This window comes from Scyliorhinus torazame, chromosome 11 (genome assembly GCF_047496885.1).
Source record: "Scyliorhinus torazame isolate Kashiwa2021f chromosome 11, sScyTor2.1, whole genome shotgun sequence".
Lineage (NCBI taxonomy): Eukaryota > Metazoa > Chordata > Chondrichthyes > Carcharhiniformes > Scyliorhinidae > Scyliorhinus > Scyliorhinus torazame.
Window position 1 is genome coordinate 54,100,925 of NC_092717.1, and position 23,142 is coordinate 54,124,066.

The 23,142-nt window shown below is 48.0% G+C and overlaps 1 protein-coding gene across 32 annotated transcripts in view; it reads right to left on the reverse strand.

Annotated features, from left to right (window-relative positions):
- The window catches only part of clasp2 (cytoplasmic linker associated protein 2), a 666,501-nt gene that overhangs the window by 362,715 nt on the left and 280,644 nt on the right, over nucleotides 1-23,142 (reverse strand). For all 32 annotated transcript variants that reach the window (XM_072467277.1, XM_072467285.1, XM_072467284.1 and 29 more), the window contains 3 exons: nucleotides 20,489-20,581; nucleotides 18,735-18,880; nucleotides 1,855-1,990 (listed from right to left, as the gene is read on the reverse strand). In XM_072467277.1, the coding sequence (XP_072323378.1) occupies nucleotides 1,855-1,990; nucleotides 18,735-18,880; nucleotides 20,489-20,581 (375 nt within the window). The remainder of the gene's footprint in view (nucleotides 1-1,854; nucleotides 1,991-18,734; nucleotides 18,881-20,488; nucleotides 20,582-23,142) is intronic.

The window sequence follows — 23,142 nt, forward strand, 5'->3', positions numbered from 1 at the left end:
GTCCTTGCTTCTGGGATTCCCCCGAAAGGAATTGCACCAACTTTTCCACTGTCTGTTGGGAGGGCATCGACGACACGGAGGGCTCCGCCATTTTCTCTTCCACTCGCCATGAGGGTCTTCTGGGTCTGATGAGGGGCCTTTATTCGACTTCTGTCTCGTGTAGTAACCTGCAGACATCCCACACCAGAGAAAAAAACCAACGAACTTCAATTACTGCACCTTCCTTCCGAAAACTGCGCCCGTTCGCCAGGCAAAAAGCGCCAAAAACCGAGTCTCCAAGCGGGTGCCAACTTGTGTGCGAAAGCTCAGTTCATAGCTGCCACCTTGGTTCAACAAATTGACTGTCCCTGGTTCAACAAATTGATCATCAACCTGCTAACCCTTCCAACATTTCTCCAATATTCCCCAAGATATATATGAAGATACAAAAGAAACAAAAACAAGTAGGTACAAGGCAAACAGTATTTTAGATTTTATTGCAAGGGCGTTAGAGTGCAAGAATATGGGAGTCTTGCAGCAATTATATATGGCATTTGTCAGACCACACATGGAGCACCAAAGACAGTGTTGATCTCCTTACCTAGGATATAGAGTGCACAACAAAGATTTACTGGATTTATTGCCAGGGTGAGTGTGGTGTGCTATAAGGAAAGATAGAGTAGAATGGGTCTATATTTTCTGGAGTTTAGAGGAATGAGAGGTGACTTTGTTGAAGCATATTCTTCAGGGTCTTGACAGGGCCGAGGGTGAAGAACCAAAACTGGGGATCAGTCTGATGGTAGTGAATTGGCCAAATAGGACTAAGAGAAGGGTACATTCATTCAGGCAGGGGGTCGTGAATCTATGGAATTCTCAACCACTGAGCATATTCAAGACTGAGATCAATAGACTTTGGACATGAAGGGAATCAAGGGGCATGATCAAATGAGGAAGAACTGCAGCTGAGGGAAATGTTCTTGCATAATCACTGAATGGCTTTTTTGAGAGATTTTATGGCCTCCACCTGGTCCTATATCTTACTTTTTTATGCCACAAGACATGTAGAGCTGTAGGGGCTGGTTTAACACAGTGGGCTAAACAGCTGGCTTGTAATGCAGAACAAGGCCAGCAGCACTGGTTCAATTCCCATACCGGCCTACCCGAACAGGCACCGGAATGCCTGGGGCTGTTTAGTACAGGGCTAAATCGCTGGCTTTGAAAGCAGACCAAGGCAGGCCAGCAGCACGGTTCAATTCCCGAAACAGCCTCCCCGAACAGGCGCCGGAATGTGGCGACTAGGGGCTTTTCACAGTAACTTCATTGAAGCCTACTTGTGACAATAAGCGATTATTATTATTATTAGATAATGCTACTGATTGTGTGAACCCAATTTGCAGTTATGAACACCTTTTCTGGTCACAAACCCATTTTATGGAAGCAAGTCTAGGATTGGGCACAATTGGAACTTTTCTCAATGGAACATGGATTCCACACATTCCACCAGTATTTCCAACTGACCAAATGTTGGCTCTGCAGCAGGCACGTCCATGTCATCCAGATGTGTATTCTTTGCTACTTAAGAAAAAGCTTTTCAATCCAATAGGCACTTTGTAAACATCCTGACAGTAAAGGCTGGTTTATTCTATTGTACCGATGGTGAATTCTGTCAATAGTGAATCTAAAATACTTCCTGCAGGGAAGAGAAGCTAACATGTTGAAATTGAGACTACTTCGGTCAGTATTGCTCACGAACAGCGCAAAAGACCTCAGTAATTCCTCCTCGACTGTGGAGAATGAACAAAAAAATGATTTTAAAAAGACTAAATAATCACTAAGACAAGTCCAAAGAGAATATATATAACACCGTATACTCACACGGATGATGCACCTAATTGCTGCTACTCCAGATGTTGCCATCACTTTTGCACAGTTTGGGACGAGGTTAAATAATGTAGGCACGATGGCTTCAGCACTATGATCAAACTTGTTGCCCAGATGTGTTGACAGGTGCCTGTGTAACAAAATTTCAACAAATGGGCTTTGACCAATAGAAACACATACCTTGCTGCTAGATTTAGCTGAGAAAAGGAATAATTGGGCTTGTACAGTTTCAATACACAGAAGTAACCTAATTTGTGACTGTCCTGCACAACTGAAATTTTTTAACCTAAAAGTAGTTCCATTCTTTGCCATCAGAGGGTCGGAGGAAGGCTTCCTGGATACTTGGGGGCAGTTTGTCAGGCTGTTCCAAAAAAGTAAGGGTTCTACCAAAAATGTCATGATTTTCAAGTTAATTAAGCAAAACACAAGCATATTCATCCACCTTCACCATTCAACTGATAGCTGCTGCTGCATTACAGACATTACGCAATAGTGGGATGGGTGGTATATTTGTAGACAGTTTGGTTAATGGGCTTTTACAAATCCCACGATTGGCTGCCTGCCCAAAATAGTAGATTTATCTACGCTAACATTGATTTGTCAATCCTTCACCCAATTGCTAAACTGGTCCGGACGCTGAATTCTGTTCGTCTCCCTCATATTTCTCACCAGGTCTTGTACCTTTGTGCAATCAGTATACAAAGCAATTCTTCTCAGTTAATCTTTCTACAGTAACTGAAGGAGTCCTTTCTGTGACACAGCTATTTTCCATGTTTCACAACTTTACTTTATTTTTTAAAAAAAATAACTTTTATTAAAGGTTTTCATAAAATATCAATAACAAAATGAGAAAGACAAAAGAACCCAACAGGGTTAAGTACAAAACACAATCTAAAAAAGCAACCCCCCAAACCCCTCCCCCCCCGTACCTAAATAATAAATTAACATTAACACCCCGACTTAAGACAACAGGTGTATACACCCCCTCAGACCCTTCCAGTGTAAATAACATAAACAAAAATAAAGTAGCCCCCACCCCCCCCCCGAGCTGCTGCTGCCATTGACCAACGTCTATCGTTCTGCCAGAAAGTCTAAGAACGGTTGCCACCGCCTAAAGAACCCTTGTACCGACCCTCTCAAGGCGAATTTCACCCTCTCCAATTTAATGAACCCTGCCATATCGCTGATCCAGGATTCCACGCTTGGGGGCCTCGTATCTTTCCACTGAAGGAGAATCCTTCGCCGGGCTACCAGGGACGCAAAGGCCAGAATTCCCGCCTCTTTCGCCTCCTGCACTCCCGGCTCCTCTGCCACCCCAAATATTGCGAGCCCCCAGCCCGGTTTGACCCTGGATCCTACCACCCTTGACACCGTCCTCGCTACGCCCTTCCAGAATTCCTCCAGCGCTGGGCATGCCCAGAACATATGGGTGTGATTTGCTGGGCTCCCTGAGCACCTAACACACCTGTCCTCACCCCCAAAGAACCTGCTCATCCTTGTCCCGGTCATGTGTGCCCTGTGCAGCACCTTAAACTGTATGAGGCGGAGCCTCGCGCATGAAGAGGAAGAGTTCGCCATCCCTAGGGCATCTGCCCACGTCCCCTCTTCGATCTCCTCTCCCAACTCCTCCTCCCACTTACCTTTCAACTCCACCACCGAGGCCTCCTCCTCCTCCTGCATCACCTGGTAAGTTTCCGAGATCTTCCCCACTCCCACCCACCCCCCCCCCCCCCCCCCCCCCCCCCGAGAGCACCCTGTCCTGTACTGTGTGTGGCAGTAGCCGTGGGAATTCCACCACCTGCCATCTGGCAAACGCCCTTACCTGTAAGTACCTGAAGGTGTTCCCCGTGGGGAGCCCGTACTTCTCTTCCAGCTCACCCAAGCTCGCGAACTTCCCGTCCACAAACAGGTCCCGCAACTTTCGTATGCCTGCCCTGTGCCACTCCGAAAACCCTCCCCCTGTTCTTCCTGGGGCAAACCAGTGGTTCCCTCGTAATGGGGTCCACGCCGAGGCCCTAACATCCCCCCTATGCCGCCTCCACTGCCGCCAAATTTTGAGGGCCGCCACCACCACCGGGCTCGTGGTATACCTCCTTGGAGGGAGCGGCAGCGGCGCCGTTGCCAGCGCCCCCAGACTCGTACCCACACAGGACGCCGTCTCCAGCCTCTTCCATGCAGCCCCCTCCCCCTCCATCACCCACTTGCGCACCATTGTCGCATTGGCGGCCCAGTAGTACCCACAGAGGTTGGGCAGCGCAAGCCCCGCATCTCTACTCCGCTCCAGGAACACCCTTCTCACCCTCGGAGTCCCTCGCGCCCATTATACTCCTGTTAACCCACCTGAAAAAAGCCTTCGGGATAAACACGGGGAGGCACTGGAACAGGAACAAAAACCTTGGGAGCACCGTCATTTTGATTGACTGCACCCTACCCAAGGACAGCGGCAACGCGTCCCACCTCTTGAACTCCTCCTCCATTTGCTCCACCAGCCTTGTAAAGTTAAGCCTATGCAGGGCCCCCCAGCTCCTGGCCACCTGGACCTCCAAATATCTGAAACTCCTCTCCGCCCTTTTTAGTGGGAGCTCGCCAATCCCCCTCTCCTGGTCCCCTAGCTGAACTACAAACAGCTCGCTCTTCCCCATATTGAGCTTGTCCCCCGAAAAGTCCCCAAATTCCCTAAGCATCCTCATTACCTCTGGCATTCCTCCCACCGGGTCCGCCACATACAGCAGCAGGTCGTCCGCATAAAGCGACACCCTCTGCTCCTCCCCACCCCGCACCAACCCCCTCCAGTTCCTCGACTCTCTCAGTGCCATAGCCAGGGGTTCAATCGCCAGTGCGAAGAGCAGGGGGGACAGGGGAAATCCCTGTCTCGTCCCTCGGTGCAACCAAAAGTACTCAGACCTCCTCCTATTTGTGGCCACACTCGCCATCGGGACCTCATACAACAGCCTAACCCACCTGACTAACCCCTCCCCAAACCCGAACCTCTTCAGCACCTCCCACAGGTACCCCCACTTTACCCTATCGAAGGCTTTCTCAGCGTCCATCGCCACCACTATCTCCGCCTCCCCCTCCCTCGCCGGCATCATGATAACGTTCAAAAGCCACCGCACATTTGCGTTCAACTGTCTCCCCTTCACAAACCCCGTCTGGTCTTCATGGATGATCTGCGGCACACAATCCTCAATCCTCGTGGCTAAGACCTTCGCCAGCACCTTGGCATCTAAATTTAGCAAGGAAATCGGTCTGTAAGACCCACATTGCAGGGGATCCTTGTCCCGCTTCAGGACCAAGGAGATCAGTGCCCGGGACATCGTCGGGGGTAAAGCCCCCCCCCTCCTTTGCCTCATTAAAGGTCCTAACTAACAGCGGGCCCAACAGGTCCATATATTTTTTTATAGAACTCGACCGGGAAACCGTCCAGCCCCGGTGCCTTCCCCGCCTGCATGCTTCCTATCCCTTTGATCAGCTCCTCCAGCCCAATCGGGGCCCCCAGTCCCGCCACCAGTCCCTCTTCCACCTTTGGAGACCTCAATTGGTCCAGGAAACGACCCATCCCTCCCTCCTCCCGTGGGGGCTCGGAACGGTACAATTCCTCGTAGAAGTCCCTGAAGACCCCATTGATGCCAACCCCACTCCGCACCACGCTCCCTCCCCTGTCCTCAACTCCCCTGATCTCCCTAGCTGCGTCCCGCTTCCGAAGCTGATGCGCCAGCATCCGGCTTGCCTTTTCCCCATACTCGTAGACCGCCCCCTGGGCCTTCCTCCACTGCACCTCCGCCTTCCTGGTGGTCACCAGGTCGAATTCGGCCTGGAGGCTGCGCCTCTTCCCCAACAATCCTTCCTCAGGTTCTTCCGCCTACCTCCTGTCTACCCTCACCATCTCCCCCACCAGCCTCTCCCTCTCCCCCCCGCTCCCTCCGCTCCTTGTGGGCCCTGATGGAGATCAGCTCCCCCCCTCACCACCGCCTTCAGTGCCTCCCATACCATCCCCACTCGGACCTCCCCGTTGTCGTTGGTCTCCAAGTACCCCTCTACACTTCCTCGGACCCGCTCGCTCACCTCCTCGTCCGCCAACAGCCCCACCTCCAAGCGCCACAGCGGGCGCTGGTCCCTCTCCTCCCCCATCCCCAAGTCCACCCAATGCGGGGCGTGGTCCGAAATGGCTATTGCCGAATACTCGATATCCTCTACTCTCGCTATCAGCGCCCTACTCAAAATGAAAAAGTCGATTTGAGAATAAGCCTTATGGACATGTGAGAAGAATGAAAATTCCCTGGCCCCCGGCCTTGCAAATCTCCAAGGGACCACCCCTCCCATTTGGTCCATAAATCCCCTCAACACTCTAGCCGCCGCCGGCTTCCTACCCGTCCTAGACCTGGAGCGATCCAGTGCAGGATCCAACACCGTGTTAAAGTCTGCCCCCATTATCAGGCCCCCCACTTCCAAGTCTGGGATCCGACCCAACATACGCCGCATAAAACCCGCATCGTCCCAGTTCGGAGCATACACATTGACCAGTACCACACTCTCTCCCTGCAACTTACCACTTACCATTATGTACCTACCGCCATTATCTGCCACAATGCTCGACGCCTCGAATAACACCTTCTTTCCCACCAAGATCGCCACCCCTCGATTTTTGGCATCTAGCCCCGAGTGAAACACCTGACTGACCTACCCACCCTTTCCTCAGTCTTACCTGGTCTGCCACCTTCAGGTGTGTCTCCTGGAGCATAACCACATCCACCTTGAGCCCCTTCAGGTGCGCGAACACGCGGGCCCGCTTAACCGGCCCATTCAGTCCCCTTACATTCCAGGTTATCAGCCGGATTAGGGGGCTACACGCCCCCCTCCCCCGCCGACTAGCCATGACCCCTCCTTGGCCAGCCACGCGCCCGCACCCCACACCCGGCCCGTTCCCCTCAGCGGCATACCCCCGTCTCGACCCACCCTACTCGCTCCAGTTCCTCCTTGATCTTAGCAGCAGCAACTCGATTCCTCCCCCCCCCCCCCCCCCCCCCGGGCTAGGACCCATCCTAGCTGGTTTACTCCCCCCATTGCACTTCCGCAAGTCAGCTGACTCCTGCTGACCCCGGCCACTCCCGCCTCCCCTTCGACTCCTCCCATTGTGTGGCACACCCTCCTCTCCCGCTCCCCATTCACAGGCTCTCCCCCTCCGTTCTAAGCGCGGGAAACAATCCTCGCTTCCCCGCCCCGGTCCCGCCCCCCCAGTCTTCGGCGCGGGAAATAAATCCCGCGCTCTCCACCTACCAGGCCCCGCCACCAACCAAAACAGTGCCCAACCCGCCCCATCCACCCTCCCCAACGCGAAAGAGAAAAACACAGAGAAAAAGAAACCCAAAACAATGCAAGGGCCACCCCCCCCCCCCGAACCAAAAATAGGCATAACATATCCACCCCAGTCCCTAATCGCCCAGCCGACCCTCAGTCTGTGTCCAGCTTCTCGGCCCACGCCTCCTCCGGAGACTCAAAATAATGGTGCCGGTCCTTGTAGGTGACCCACAATCGCGCCGGCTGCAACATGCCAAACTTCACCCCCTTCCTGTGCGGCACCGCCTTCGCTCGATTGTACCCGGCCCTCCTCTTCGCCACCTCCGCACTCCAGTCCTGATATATCCGAACCTCCGCGTTCTTCCACCTGCTGCTCCTCTCCTTCTTGGCCCACCTGAGCACACACTCCATATCGATGAACCGATGGGACCGCACCAGCACCGCCCGCGGAGGCTCGATAGCCTTGGGCCTCCTCGCCAACACTCTCTGGGCCCCTTCCAGCTCCAGGGGCCCCTGGAAGGACCCAGCTCCCATCAGCGAGTTTAACATGGTGACCACATAGGCCCCCACGTCCGGCCCCTCCGGGAGGCCCAGAATCCGTAGATTCTTCCGCCTCGACCGATTCTCCATCTCCTCGAACCGCTCCTGCCATTTCTTGTGGAGCGCCTCGTGCGCCTCCACCTTTACCGCCAGGACTAAGATCTCGTCCTCATTGTCAGAGATCTTTTGTTGAGCCTCTCGGATCGCCACCCCCTGGGCCGTCTGTGTCTCCAGCAGCTTATCAATAGATGCCTTCATCGGCTCTAGCAGGTCCTTTTTAATCTCTCTGAGGCAGCGTTGGATACCCTCCTGTTGCTCCTCTGCCCACTGCCTCCACCGCTGCCTGGTCTCCGCCCGCCGCCATTTTGTCCTTCTTCCCTCCCTTCTTCTGGTCCACCACCACCTTTTTTGTCACCCCGCTCCTAGTTAAAGCCATATACTGACGGGGAACTATTATTAACTCCTTCCCACACCGGGAAACGTCAAAAAAGTGCCCTTGGGGGCCCTGAAAAGAGCCCAAAAGTCTCGAGAGGGAATCCTTTTGGCAATGTTCGTTTCACCAATCTGCCCCAAAATGTCTGTGGAAACTCCTGAAAAAGGTCTAAGTGTCCGTTCCAGACGGGAGCTGCCGAATGCGTGACCTACTCCTCCATGGCCGCCACCGGAAGCCTCGTCCCCCCTTCTTCAGTGGCCTTGGTGAGATCTTTTCACAGTTGTTCCCTCTGCTGTTAGAATTCACTTTTGATAAAGGTCCTCAGGTCAGTTTGCAGCTTTAAGCTTGCCCTTCCTCCGCTTGCATGCTGGAAGGGGCCCTGTTTATCCTGTTGCAGCCAAATCTTTTACTGTTTCTGCCGGATTTGGTAGCCAAAAAACATAACATTCCTGGGGGACATTGTCAGGGGAGTGTTGCAGTCTTCTTGCCACACCGGGAAATGTCAAACAAATGCTGTGGGGGCCCTGTAAAAGAGCCCAAAAGTCCGTTCCAAGCGGGAGCTACCGAATATGCGACCTAGCTCTGCATAGCCGCACCCGGAAGTCACAACTTTACTTTCTAATGGTAGAACTAATTTAACATCCAAGTAGCCAATTGCACAAGAGTTCCGTAAGCGTTATCCTACTTTAAAGATCACATCTTTACAGTGGGCCAGAATTTGCATTAACAGGCATGTGACGGCACCGACCATGAGTTAGACTTGTTCTCCCATCCCTTCAGATCAAAACAAATTGCCCACAGATTTGTGGAAAGTGTATTCTGATAATGATACAAGAAAGTAAACAGGGCACCTGAGACCGAAGTGAACAAAGCAACCAACAGGGTATGTCCTTAATCAATTCGATTTCAGGACTGAGAATAAACAAGGAGAAAAAGGTCAAATCAGGTAAAGAAAGAGTTTAAGAAAGATGAATTGGACAGAAAACAGAAAAAGCTGACATTTAAAAAATCTCCCACCAAAATTCAAAACACGAAGAAATGAAACTCCACATTGTAATGATGCTCGACAGACCTACAATCATTAACACTTGTCACATCATTGAAAGAGTGCTTCTGCTTGATTAGACTTTACTCTGTGGTGAGTTGGTGGAAATTAGGCCATTAGCCTAGCCAATATTTTGATAGTTGTCTTACACTCAAGACAATTGTTTCTATACAGGTCCTAATCGCCACAGAAATCATTTATGTTTCTTCATATAAACAATTTCATTTGTTACTCTGGGATGCTTAAGAAAGGCTCAACAGAATGGACTTGAGCATTTTTCTGAATTAATTTTATATAAAAGTACAATCCCATAGTAGAATTTCACAGTAGCACATTCTTACTGTAACAATTCAACAATATTTTAAAATATATTCGGTAGTTAGGAAAATAGATTGGTGTTTCAGAACTGCAGACATGAACCCAGGAAGGAGTATTGCCTCCCTGATGCCAGGGTCAAGGGTGTAACTGGGCTGATGTAGAGCACCGTGAGGGGGAAGGGTGAACAGCCAGTAGTTTTGGTCCACATCAATACCAATGAGGCAGGTAGAAATAAGAATGTGATCTTGCAGTCTGAATTTAGGGGGCTAGGTAGAAAATTAGCAAGCAGGACCTCAAAGATTGTAATCTTTGGTTACTCCCAGTGCCACATGCAAGTGAGTACAGAAATAGAAGGATAAAAGAGATGAATGTGTGGCTGGAAAGGCGGTGCAGGAAAGGGAGAGGTATTTGGGACATTGGGACTGGCCCTGACACAGATGGAACCTAGACAGGCCAGGCGGGTTGCCCCTGAACAGTGCTGGGACAGAGTTCCTTGCAGGGTGTTTTGCTAATTCTATTGGGATGGGTTTAAACTAACTCGGTAGGGGTGTAGAAGCCAGGAGATAATATTAGAGATAATTAACATTAATATTAGAGAGAATTAACAAGGGGTGCAGAATACTTGAGGTGTCATATAGCACTGGAGTAAGGAATAATCAGAGGGAGGTGGTGGTGAAGTGGTATTGTCACTGCACTAGTTATCCAAGGTAATGCTCTGGGAATCCGAGTTTGAAGCCCACCACGGCAGATGGTGAAATTTGAATTCAATAAAAATCTGAAATTAAAAATCTAATGTTGATTGTCGTAAAAATCCACCTGACTCACTAATGCCCTTTAGGGAAGGAAGTTTGCTAGACCTACCTGATCTGGCCTCCATGTGACTCCAGATCCACAGCAATGTTGACAAATGCCCTCTGAAATTCAAGGGCAATTGGGGATGGATAATAAAAGCTGGTTCTGCCCACATCCCATGATTTTTAAAAAGTTAATAGACTCTAAATCAGGGTTACTATACATGACTATACAGACACCCGGCTCAAAGGACTGGGGTGTTAAATATCCCTGGATACAAGGTGTTCGGGAAAGAGGGGTAGTGGTATTGATAAAGGAGAACAATGGATAAAAAAGGATGTCCCCAGGGGGATCATGGACAGAATCCATTAGATAAAAAGGTCGGTGCGAAGTGTAGTATAAAGGGCAGGTCAGAAGAGTTTCTAGAATATTCCGGTCCAATGAGGGTGGTACTACTAGACCTGGTTCTTAGAAATGAGATGGGTTAGGTACACCAAGTGTCAGGAGAACATTTAGGAGACAGTAATCAGTGTATTAGGCTGACTATGGAAAAGGACAAAAGAACTGTCCAGAGTGAGAAAAATTAACTGGGGGAAAACCTACTTCAGTCAGGTAAGAACGGATCTGGGCCAAATAGATTGGCAGTCAAAGGTTGGCAGGAAAAATGGTTGCTGACCAATGAGCTACCTTCAAAGAATAGATGTGTTCATAGTTAAGGTATATCCCCTCGAATGGAAAGGCTCGGGCAAACAAATCTGGAACTCCCTGGATGACAAAGGAGATAGAAATTAAGAAAAAGATGAAAAAGTATACATATGACAAGTGGCAGGCAGAAAACACTTTTAAAAACAAAGCTGAATACAGATGGCTCAGGGGAGAGGAGAAAAAGCAAATAAGAGAAGTGAAGAGGGAGCATCAAAAGAGTATGATAGCTAACATAAAAGGGAATCCCAAAGTCTTCTGTAGCATATAAAAAGTAAACAGCTGATTAGGGCCCATTAGGGACCACAAAGGGAATTGCTCTTGCCCGATGAGTTGGAAGATGGGAAAATTACTAATATTTATTGATGGACAGAAAGAATACACCAATTGAAGAAATAAAACAAAAGTGGGAGGAAGAGTTGAATATGGAATTGGAATGGGAAATATGGAGGGAAATAATGCACAGGGTCAATGCTACATCTTCATGTGCTAGATGAGCTTAATACAATTTAAGGTAGTACATAGAACAGAAGTAGAAGATAAATGTGAAAGGTGTAAAGGAGGACCAGCAAACCACATCCACATGTTCTGGTTATGTCCACGATTAGTGGGGTTTTGGATCTCGGTATTTAAAACATTATCAAAAATTGTGGAGGTGGAAGTATTACCGGGACCTCGAGGCAATTTTTGGAGTGTCGGGAGTACCAGGACTAATAGAAGGGAAAGGGGCTGATGTGGTAGCCTTTGCCAAGTTGATCGCCCAAAGGTGAATTTTATTAGAATGGAAGTCAGAAGATCCACCAAAAATATCAACATGGTTGGAGGATGTTACAGAATTCCTTGAACTTGAGAAAATTAAGTTTGCCCTTTGGGACTCAGATGGGAAATTCTAGATGAGGTGGAAGCTGTTTTGTCTCTATTTACAGATCGGTTTGTTGCCAGCAAATAAAGGGAAAAACGTAAGGGTTTGATGGAAATAAGAGAAAAAAATCTCAAATCAGGAGAATTGTTGTTTGTTTATTTTGTTACTGATTGATTGTTTGTATGTATGTTGTTATGTTATATCCTTACTTGAATGAAAATGTATTTTTTAAAAATTGCAGAGGCACTGGCCATACTTTTTTAGAATTAATAAAACATACAATTTCCTGGACTTCATTAATAGGGGCAGATTGTACAAGAGTAATGAGGTTATGTTGAGTTTGTATAAGTTATTAGTTCCGTCTCAGCTGGAGTACTGCGTCCAGTTCTGAAGGAACTGTGAGTACTGCTTGGCGAAATAAGAGTGCTTTTAGAGTTAGGTGAAAACAGGGAGTCAGGTGAAACAGGGATAAGGTGAAGCTTAAAAGATTGAGTGTGGAGAAAGTGATGTATGAGTAACACAGAGGTGGTTATTTCTTCCCTTTAACTCTTTCAGAGGCATTGGTTTTGGAGTAGTTAGGTTTTAAAGTATAGGAAGGTCCTTTGCACAACCAGTACTCTAAATTTAAGGGAGAAACAAAGAGCTCATTTCAAGGGTATGGCTGGAGAGCTCAGCCCTGAGGAATACTCCTCCTGCAATATGTGGGAAATCAGGGACACTTCCAGTGTTTCTGGTGACCATGTGTGCAGAAAGTGTGCCCAGCTACACCTCCTGAATGAATGCTTGGTGCAACTGGAGTTGCGGATGAATGAACTCACCAAGGAGCATCCGTGATGCTAAGGACATTGGGGATAGCATGTTTTGCAAGCAACTGCTGCACAGGTGGAAAAGCGTTGGGTGACAACCATGAAGAGAGCAAGCGTAGATAGGAGTCTAGTCTAATCATTCCCCTCTCAAACAAATATACCATATTGGATACTGTTTGGGGGGGGGGGGGGGGGGGGGTATGGCCTCTCAGGGGCAAACAGAAACAACCATGTTTGTCGTACCATGGTTGGCTCTGCTGAACAGCAGGGGTGAAAAAGACTGGGAGAGTTTTAGTAGTAGGGGACTCGATTGTAAGGGGAGTCGACAGGCATTTCTGCGGTTGCGAACAAGACTCTCAAATGGTATGCTGCCTCTCCAGTGCCATGGTCAAGGACGTTTCAGAGCGGTTGCAGGGCATTCTGAAGGGGAAGGGTGAGCAGCCAGTGGTCATGGTGCATGTTGGTACAGAGGTCATGGGCAGACAAAGGGATGAGGCTCTGCAACATGAATTTAGGGAGTTAAGTAGTAGATTAAAGAGCAGGATTTCTACGGCTGTGACCTTTAGATTACTTCCAGTGCCACACACGACTGAGTACAGGAATAGGAAGATAAGTCAGATGAAGGCAAGGTGTAAAAGGGAGAGCTTTAGATTTTTGAATCATTGAGACAGTTTCTGGAGTAGATAGAAACAAGGCGGGCGGGTTGGACCTTAATCGGAACAGGTTAAAGACGCTTGCTCGTGCTGTTGGGAAGGTTTTAAACAAATGTGGCAAAAGGACGAGACACAGAATAGATGGGCAGTTGGAGCGCAAGGTTCAATGTAATATAGATGGAGAACTAGGGGAGTCCTGTAGGCAGAAAAGACATGGGCATAATAAGGCACATGGGAGGATTGGAAGGCTAAATTGCATCTATTTTAATGCAAGGAGCCTGTCTGGTAAGGCAGGTGAACTCATAGCATTAATCAGCACATTGAAATATGATATTGTTGCAATCACTGTGGCATGGCTGAAAGAAGGGCTATATTTCAGGGTATGGAAGCTTCAGGCGTGATGTGGGGAGGAGGGGGGGGGGGGGGGGGGGGGGGGGGCGGTTGCTGATGCAAGAGAGGAGGCAGGGGACATTGCATTATTGATAAAATAGACCATCACTGCAGTAATGAGGGAGGAAGTCTTAGAAGGTTCTTCAAATGAGGCCATATGAGTGGAGCTTAGAAATAAAAAAGGGTGATCACATTGCTGGGATTATACTACAGGCCTCCCAACAGTCACAGGGAGATAGATGATATGTAGGCAAATCACAAAAGTGAGAGCGAAATAGCGGAATAGTAGACGATTTTAACTTTGCCAATATTAACTGGAATCACCAAACCGCAGAAAAATACAGTACAGAAAAGGCCCTTCGGCCCATCGAGTCTGTACCACTGCATGAAAGACATCTGACCTGCCTACCGTATCCCATTTGCCAGCACTTGGCCCATAGCCTCAAATATTAAGACGTGCCAAGTGCTCATCCAGGTACTTTTTAAAGGATGTGAGGCAACCCACCTCTACCACCCTCCCAGGCAGTGCATTCCAGACCGTCACCATCCTCTGGATAAAAAGGTTTCTCCTCAAATCCCCTCTGAACCTGCCGTCCCTCCAATTTGAACTTGTATCCCCTTGGAACTGACTCTTCAACTAAGGGGAACAGTTGATCCCTATCCACCCAGTTCATACTCCTCATAATCTTGTACACCTCGGTCAATTCGGCCCTCGGTCAATTCGGCCCTCAGCCTGCTCTGCTAAAACGGAAACAACCAAAGGCTATCCAACCTCTCTTCATAATTTTAATGTTCCTTCCTGGGCAACATCCTAGTGAAACACCTCTGCACCCGCTCCAGTGCAATCACATCCTTCCTATAATGTGGCAACCAGAATTGCACACAGTAGTCCAGCTGCGGCCTCACTAATGTTGTATATAACTTCCTTTCTTTTGTAATCTATGCCACGATTGATAAGGCAAGTGTACCGTATGCCTTTTTCACCACCCTATTAACCTGCCCTTCTGCCTACAGAGACCTATTTACAACCAAGCCACGGTCTCTTTGTTCCTCAGGACTTCTCAGAGTGGTGCCATTCATTGAATATCTCCTTGCCAAATTGCTCCTTCCAAAGTTTAACACCTTCCAGGATTAAATTCCATCTGCCACTTTTCTGCCCATTTGACCATCCTGTCTATATCTTCCTGTAACCCAAGACTCTCAACCTCACTGTTAACCACCCGGCCAATCTTTGTCTCATCCACAAACTTACTGATCCTACCCCACACATAGTCAGCAAAGTCATTTATATAAATGATGAATAATAGGGGAATAGACACAGATCCCTGTGTTACGCCACTGGACACTGGTTTCCAGTCACTAAAGCAGCCGCCTGTCATCACCATCTGTTTCCTACAGCCAACTTTGAATCCACCGTATTCCATCGCCACAGTGTGAAAGGATTAGACAGGATGGAATTTTTCAAGTGCACCCACGAGAACTTTTTGTGCCAGTACGTAGATAGTCCTACTCGGGTCGGGGCAGTGCAAGACCTAATCCGAGGAAATGAAGCCAGACAAATGGTCAAAGTGTCAATGGGCAGGCATTTTGGGGATAGTGACCATAATTCTGCAAGTTTCAAAGTCATTATGGAAAGGGGTAAGGATAGTCCAGAAATCAAGTGTCTGAATTGGTGGAAGACCGATTTCAATATCATTCGACAGGATCTGGCAAACATAGACTGGGAGTAGCTCCTTGCAGGTAAATCTACATTTAGAAAGTGGGAGTCTTTTAAAAATGAAATAGTGAGAGTTCAGGGCCAACGTGCCCCTCTAAGTGAAGGGCAAGGATGGCAAGTCCAGGGGTCCCTGGACGTCAAGGGATATTGAGCGTTTGAGAAAGAACAAAAAAGGAAGCATATGGTAGATTTGAACCATTAAAAATGGGGGAGGTCATTTAGGAGTGTAGTGTGTGGAGGGGCAAGCTTAAAAAATAAATTAAGAAGGAAAAAAGGGCCACTAAATATCATTGTCAGATATGATTAATAATAATCTTTATTATTGTCACAAGTAGGCTTACATTAACACTGCAATGAAGTGACTGTGAAAATCCCCTAGTTGCCACACTCCGGCGCCGATACACAGAGGGAGAATTCAGAATATCCAATTAATCTACAAGCACGTCTTTCAGGACTTGTGGGAGGAAACAGGAGCACCCAGAGCAAATGCACGCAGACACAGGGAGAACGTGTAGACTCCGCAGACGTGACCCAAGACGGGAATCAAACCCAGGTGCCTGGCGTTGTAAAGCAACAACGCTAACCACTGTGCAACACAGCAAGGCATTTCATAAGTATATTCAAAGCAAGATGATAACTAGGAAAAGTGTGGACTCATTCGGGACCATGCGGAAATCTGTGCAGGGAGCCAGAAGACATGGGCGAGGTCTTAAATGAATATTTTTTATCTGCATTCACGAAGGAGAAAGACATGGGGCTGGATTGTCCATTTGAGAGACCACGCCGGTGTGAAAACGATAGTGTTTTACGCCAGGAAGACTGGCGCAAAACGCCCACCGATTCCCTGTTCTGGGGGTGGGGCCAGCAGCCAGGCAGCGTAGAGCTCCCAACTCAGGACGCCGATACAGCCCGGTGCATTGCCGGGTCCGTGGCCGCGCATGAGCACAATGGCGACCTGCAGCGGAAGTGCCGTGCTTCATGGTGGACACAGCCCGCAGACTAAAAATAGTAACCCCCCTTCGGACTGCTCGCGCTTCCCGGACCACCCCCTCCACAGTGCCCCCAGCCCCGAACAATGCCCCCCCCTGCCCGCGGATCAGCCCACCCCGACTGTGGCAGTGCTGGATTGAGTACATAGCCGCCACGCTGAGTTCCCGATGGGTGAGACCACACTGGTCCTACGCCGTCGGGAACTCAGCCGTTCGGGGACGGAGAATTGCGGGACGGGCCTCAGTACGACGTGCTACTCCGCTTTTCAGGGGGCGGAGCATCGCGAAAGCGGCGCCGCTCCTGATTCTATCGTCATCGGGGATTATCCGCCCTGTCGCCGAACACCATTTCGGCATCGGGGATCGGAGTATCCAGCCCATGGTATCTGGAGATCTCAGCTGACATAGTGAAATCTAAAGCACATTTAGATTAATGAGGATGAGGGAGGAGGTGTTTTTGCGGGTATAAAGGTGCATAAATCCCCATGACCTGGTGAAATGTATTCCAGGCTGCTATAGGAGGCAAGGGAGCAGTTTGCTGGGGCACTGACGGAGATATTCAAATCTTCGCTGGCCACAGGTGAAGTGCCAGATGACTGGAGGATAGCTAAAGTGGTATCTTTAATTAAGAAGGGCAGCAGGGATAAGTGAGATAATTACAGGCCAGCTAGTCCAACGCCAGTGGTCGGGAAATTATTGGAAAGAATTCAGAGGGACAGGATTAATCAACGCTTGGAAAGGCAGGGATTGATAGTCAGCACAGATTTGTTGGTGGGAGATCCTGTCTAATTAATTAAATTGAGTTTTACGAGAAAGTAACTAAATATATTGATGAGGGTAGTGCAGTTTACATGGACGTCAATAAGGCTTTTCACCGTGTGGAGTTTGCACATTCTCGCCACGTCTGCATGCGTTTCACCCCCACAACCCAAAGATGTGCAGGTTAAGTGGTTTGGCCACGGTAAATTGCCCCTTAATTGGAGAAAAAATAATTGGGTACTCTAAATTTAAAAAAAAATAAAGCTTTTCACGTGGAAAGCTGCTCCAATAGGTTAGAGCCCATGGGATCCAAGGCAAGTTGGCAAATTGGACCCAAATTGACTTGTTATTAGAAGGCAAAGGGTGATGGTCGAGGGTTACTTTTGTGATTAGAAGCCTGTGACTACCGGTGTACCACCGGGTACGGAACGTTTGCCTTCATTAGCCAGGGCATAGAATATAGGAGCAGGGACGTCTTGATACAACCTTATAAAACATTGGTTAGGTCATCGATGAATATTTTGTGCAGTTCGAATCGCCACATCATCGGAAGGACGTGATTGCACTGGAGGGGGTGCAGAGGAGATTCATCAGCATGCTGCCCAGTTTGGAAAGTTTCAGCTCTGTGGAGAGACTGGATAGGCTGGGCTTGTTTTCCCTGGAGCAGAGGAGGCTGACGGGGGATGTGATAGAGGTATGCAAAATTATGAGAGGCACAGACAGGGTAGATCACAATAATCCTTTCCCCATGGCAGAGGTGTCTAGGACCAGAGGGCATAGGTTTAAGGTGAGGAGTAAGTGGCTTATCTGAGGAAACATTTTCTTCACTCAGAGGGTGGTGGAAAGATGGAACGCGCTGCCTGAGAGGGGATTGGAGGCAGGTACTCCTGTAACATTGAAGCATCTGGACGAGAACTTAAATCGCCAAGGTATAGTAGGCTATGGACCAAGAGGTGGTAAATGGGAATAGTATAGATTGGTATTTGATGGTCGGCATAGATAACGGAGGGCCGAAGGGTCCATTTCAATGCTGTACGAGTCTGTGACTCTAATATGAAGGCATTAGAGAGGATACATAAAAGATTCATGAGGCTGATTCCAGCAATGAGGTATGAGGTAGAACTGTTTTCCAAAGAGAAAAGAAGGTTGAAAGGAGATTTGATAGAGATATTCAAAATCATGAGCGGTCTGGACAGAGTAGATAAGGAACAAACTGTTACCACTTGCGAAAGGTTCAAGAACGAGAGGGCACAGATTTAAAGAAATTAGTATAAGAAGCAAAAGTGAGGGGAGAATACGCTTTGAGATGCAGGGATTAGGGTTGGAATGCACTGCCCAAGAGTGTGGTGGAGGCACGTTCAATGGAAGCAGTCAAAGCGGAACAAGACTGTTATCTGAAAATGAAGAATGTGCAGGGTCATGGGGACAAGGTGGGGAGAAATGGTACCAGGTGATTCGCTCATTCGGAGAGCTAGTGCAGACACGATGGACCAATTGACCTCCTTCTGCACCATAACAATTCTGTGATTCTCAGAGATTAAACAGGTCAAAGTATACTTCCAACACTTACGCTACAGTAATGCAAGCTTCCCTGACAACCTGCGAGCGAAGATCTTTAGTCGACAATTTAAAAGCTCCTTCCAATAATCTCAAATGTTGAAAAAAACAGTCATATTCTGTAGCTCCAGCAATCAGTAGTGATCGAATCTTCTTCAGCTAGGAGAAAAAAGGAAAGTCTTCAAATACAGGTGCACTCGGTCTCTTGATGATTAAGTGTGTTCAACAGTAAGTAGCTGAGTTGAACAGATCAGAAAGATATTAGATTTAATACTTGGGTCTGGCTGAATTAGCTGATCATAACTTCCATTGTGCTGAGGGATGCTATAATTGGCCTTTGAATTGCTGGGTCAGTATGGGGCCGAAAAATTAATCTGGGTTCCGCTTTCTGATCAATGTCAAGCAAACTTATTCAAAAATACGGGGAGGCGGTGGCATAGTGGTACTGTCACTGGACGAGTAAACCAGAGCCAGGTTAAAATCCCACCACTGCAGATTGTGAAATTGAATGAATTAAAAAATCTGGAATTAGAAGTCTATTGGTGACCATGAAACCATTGTCGATTGTCATGAAAACTCATCTGGTTCATTAATGTCCTTTAGGGAAGGGGATCTGCCGTCCTTACCTGGTCCTACATGCAACTCCAGACCCACAGCAATGGGGTTGACTCTTAACTGCCCCTCCAGGGGAATCAGGGATGGGAAATAAATGCTGGCACAGCCTGTGATGCCCACATCCCATTAACAATTTTTTAAAAATACTCATGCGTGTACATCAAGTGAATGAAATGAAAATCACTTGTCACAAGTAGACTTCAAATGAAGTTACTGTGAAAAGCCCCTAGTCGCCACATTCCGGCGCCTGTTCGGGGAGGCTGGTACGGGAATTGAACCGCGCTGCTGGCCTGCCTTGGTCGGCTTTCAAAGCCAGCGATTTAGCCTTGTGCTAAACCAGCCCCTGTGAAATAATCGCTTATTGTCACAAGTAAAGCTTATTGTCACAAGTAAGTTTCAATGAAGTTACTGTGAAAAGCCCCTAGTCACCACATTCCGGCGCCTGTTCAGAGAGGCCGGTACGGGAATTGAACCCGTGCTGCTGGTGTTATTCTGCATTACAAGCCAGCTATTTAGCCCACTGTGCTAAACGGGCGTGAGGCTATCACCACATGCAACTATGATAGCCGTAACAACTAAACAGCCTGTCCATCGCTTGCAGATGCACCGTAGGCAATACAAGTTGGTAATTGGCACAATAATACTTGAACAATACTCCCAGCAAAGCGGCAACAAAATTAGTAGTGGAAAACTGGGTGATGTAGGAATCTGTGAATTCACCGAGTCAACTTTTCAAGAGTTTCCAATCAAATTCTAAACATTAACAAAAGGAGGTAGTGAACAGACAGTTGAATCCTATCATTTTTGTTTAGATTTAAGAGAGCCTGGAGAGGTGAAAAGAAAAAATGCCATTGCCCCACTCAGTTCTGACATCAATCCTTTTTTAAAAAATAGATAAAATTACATTTTGGTGAATTTAAATTCACAAGCAAAACATGCTTGATTAATGGTGAATTGTAAGTGATCTAAAGACCATCAAGATGAATAGTATTACAAAATAAAATTACACTGATGTAGTAGGTTATGATATCCAGACTCCAAGTTTAACACAACCAAGAATTTCATCTTGACCTTTCAACAATTTGTGCAGGGGAAAAATATGTCTGCATGTCAGCACAAAAGTAATCCTACACACAAATTGACACAACTTACAGCGTTGGCTCGCTGGTCCCAGTCATGCTTATCATCAGACAGTATTTCTCTTATTTTGTTCAGCGTTTCTTCAAGTTCTCTATTGGAAAAAATCTGAAAGACAAAGAGATATAACTAACGAGACCATTTTATCTTTACTGAGATATCTGTCTCACAGAAAGTACATTATCTTGCATCAAAACAATTGGCTGACCATACCAAACTGTTTTTTTTAAAAGAAGAGTTCACTCATCATTCAGGCTCGGGGAAAGCCATTGACATTTCTTTCATTAATTTTCAAAAGGCTTTTGGCATCGAGCATTCCTTGTCTAGAAGCTGGAAACCATGGGTCACGATGGTTAGAACTCCGGTTGTTTGCTCAAAGAGTGATGTGAGAAGCAGCTTTGATGGTGCATAGCAACACTACTCAGGAATAAGGGAAATGTTCCTTTGGGGTGGGCTCCACTTCAACCAGACTGGGATCAGTTGCCTGGCAAATTGTATGGCTTGGGCCTTGTTTGATTTAAAATTGATGGGGCTGTGGGAGGGCGTGGTGTTCAGGTGAAGGGAATTTTAGAAATCTAAAGAGAAAAATCAAAATGACACAACAGCATAGTGATGTGGGTAGAAGGGCAAGTGGAGTGAACAGGAATGGACATCAGTCAATAAGGCCCATGCAATGAACAATAATATTAAAGGCCCTTCACCTGATCTGCAAAGCATTCGCAATAAAACAGATGAAGTCGTGACACAAGGGGGGGGGGGGGGGGGGGGGGGGGGGGGGCGATTCTCCCAAACGGAGCCCAAGTGTTAGCGCCGTCGTGAACGCCGTCACGTTTCACGACGGCGCAAACTGGGCCCGGGTACGATCTATTCTGTCCCCCACAGGGGGCCAGCACGGTGCTGGAGCGATTCACGCCACTCCAGCCTCCTTTCCCGGCGCGAAATGGGCACTGCGCCAATCCGCGCATGGGACTTCTTTAGCACGCCGGCTTAACATGGCGTCGGTGTTCAGGGGCCAGCCGCACAGGGAAGTAGGCCTGGGTGGGGACAAGGTAGAATCAGTATGGGAGGAGGTTAGGAACAGCAAGAGTCAGAAAACACTGGTGACAGTGAGAAACAGCGCAGAAAGAGGTGGGCCCAGCAAGTTTACACAGCGGGGGAAAGGAGAGCAGCTTCAGAGTGAGAAACAGCACAGAGGAGATGGACCTGGCAAGCTAAAATAGCAGGGGAAGGGAGAGCAGCTTCAGTGTAAGAAACAGTGCAGAGAGAAGACCCAGCGAGTTAAAACAGCAGGGGAAGGGAGAGCGGCTCCAGAGCGAGACATACTGCAGGGAGAGGCGGACCCCGCAAGTTAAAACAGCGGGGGAAGGGACAGCAGCTCCAAAGCAAGAAACAACACATATGACGTGGCAAGCTAAAACAACGGGGGATGGAGAGTAGCATCAGAGTGAGAAACAGTGCAGAGAGAGGTGGACACAGCGGAAGCTGTGGAGGAAGGGAGAACAGCTTCAGGTTGATAAACAGCAGAGGTGGACCCAGCGAGTTAAAACAGCTGGGGAAGGGAAAGCAGCTTCAGACTGATAAACAGTGCGGAGAGTGGCGGACACAACGGAAGGGGAGCAGTGGAGGAAGGGAGAGCAGCTTCGGAGCGAGAAACAGCGCAGAGAGAGGCGGACAGGCCAGTTAAAACAGCAGGAGGAGGGAGTGCAGCTCCAAAGTGAGAAACAGTACACAGAGAAGGAACCAGCCAGTTAAAACAGCGGGGGAAGAGCGGGCAGCTTCAGTGTGAGAAACAGCATGGGAAGAGGCAGTGAATTAAAACAGCTGGTGGATGGGGAGCAGCTTCGGAGCAAGAAACAGGGTGGAGAGAGGTGGACCCGACCAAGCAGGGGGAAGGGAGAAGAGCCCACCATAAACAGAGTGGAAAATGCAAAGATCACAGGAAAAACGTAAATTCATTGCTTGGTAAGGAACTGCTAATTTGAATTACCTATTCTAAATTGCTTTCAGATTAATGGTAAAGAGGATGGAAAATTAGAAAATCAAAGTTAAAGAAGTGCAGATTGTGGTGTTGGGTGCTCTGGTGCACAGATGAGCCAACACAGTTGTATGTGGTACAACTCTATTTTATTATAACTCTTATAATACAGTTCGTTCTGGATACTCTGCACGTGCTGTCTCCCTGAGTGTCTTTGGCAATAGCTCTGTCCTGGTTCTCCCCTGCAGCTCTTCCTGACTACCAGGGGTTGTGTCTGTGCTTTTATATCTTTCTGTCATTGGTTGTGGTGTTGTGTGTTCTGATTTGTCTGTTGGTGTGTCTATCATGATGTGTGTGTTTGAATATCATGACATCCCCCTTTTTTACAAAGACAAGTGCCTACGTGGTTATAAATATAATTGTGTCGTGAGTGCATCTAAGAGTGTGCGTTTGTGTTGTGTACAGCGTGTGTTTATGACGTAACTATTTACATGGGGCGATGTCGGGTGCGTCACACTAACAAGGTTGTACCATAACAAAACTTGGATGCGAGAGAAAAAAAAACTTGAACATTGGTCCGGTCAGACGATATCTGGAACAATAAACAACAACAGGTTATAATACAGAAGTGTTTGACTTTTTGAACGTATTAACAGCGTTATAAGTCCAGTCTAATGGGTGACCGCCTCAAGAA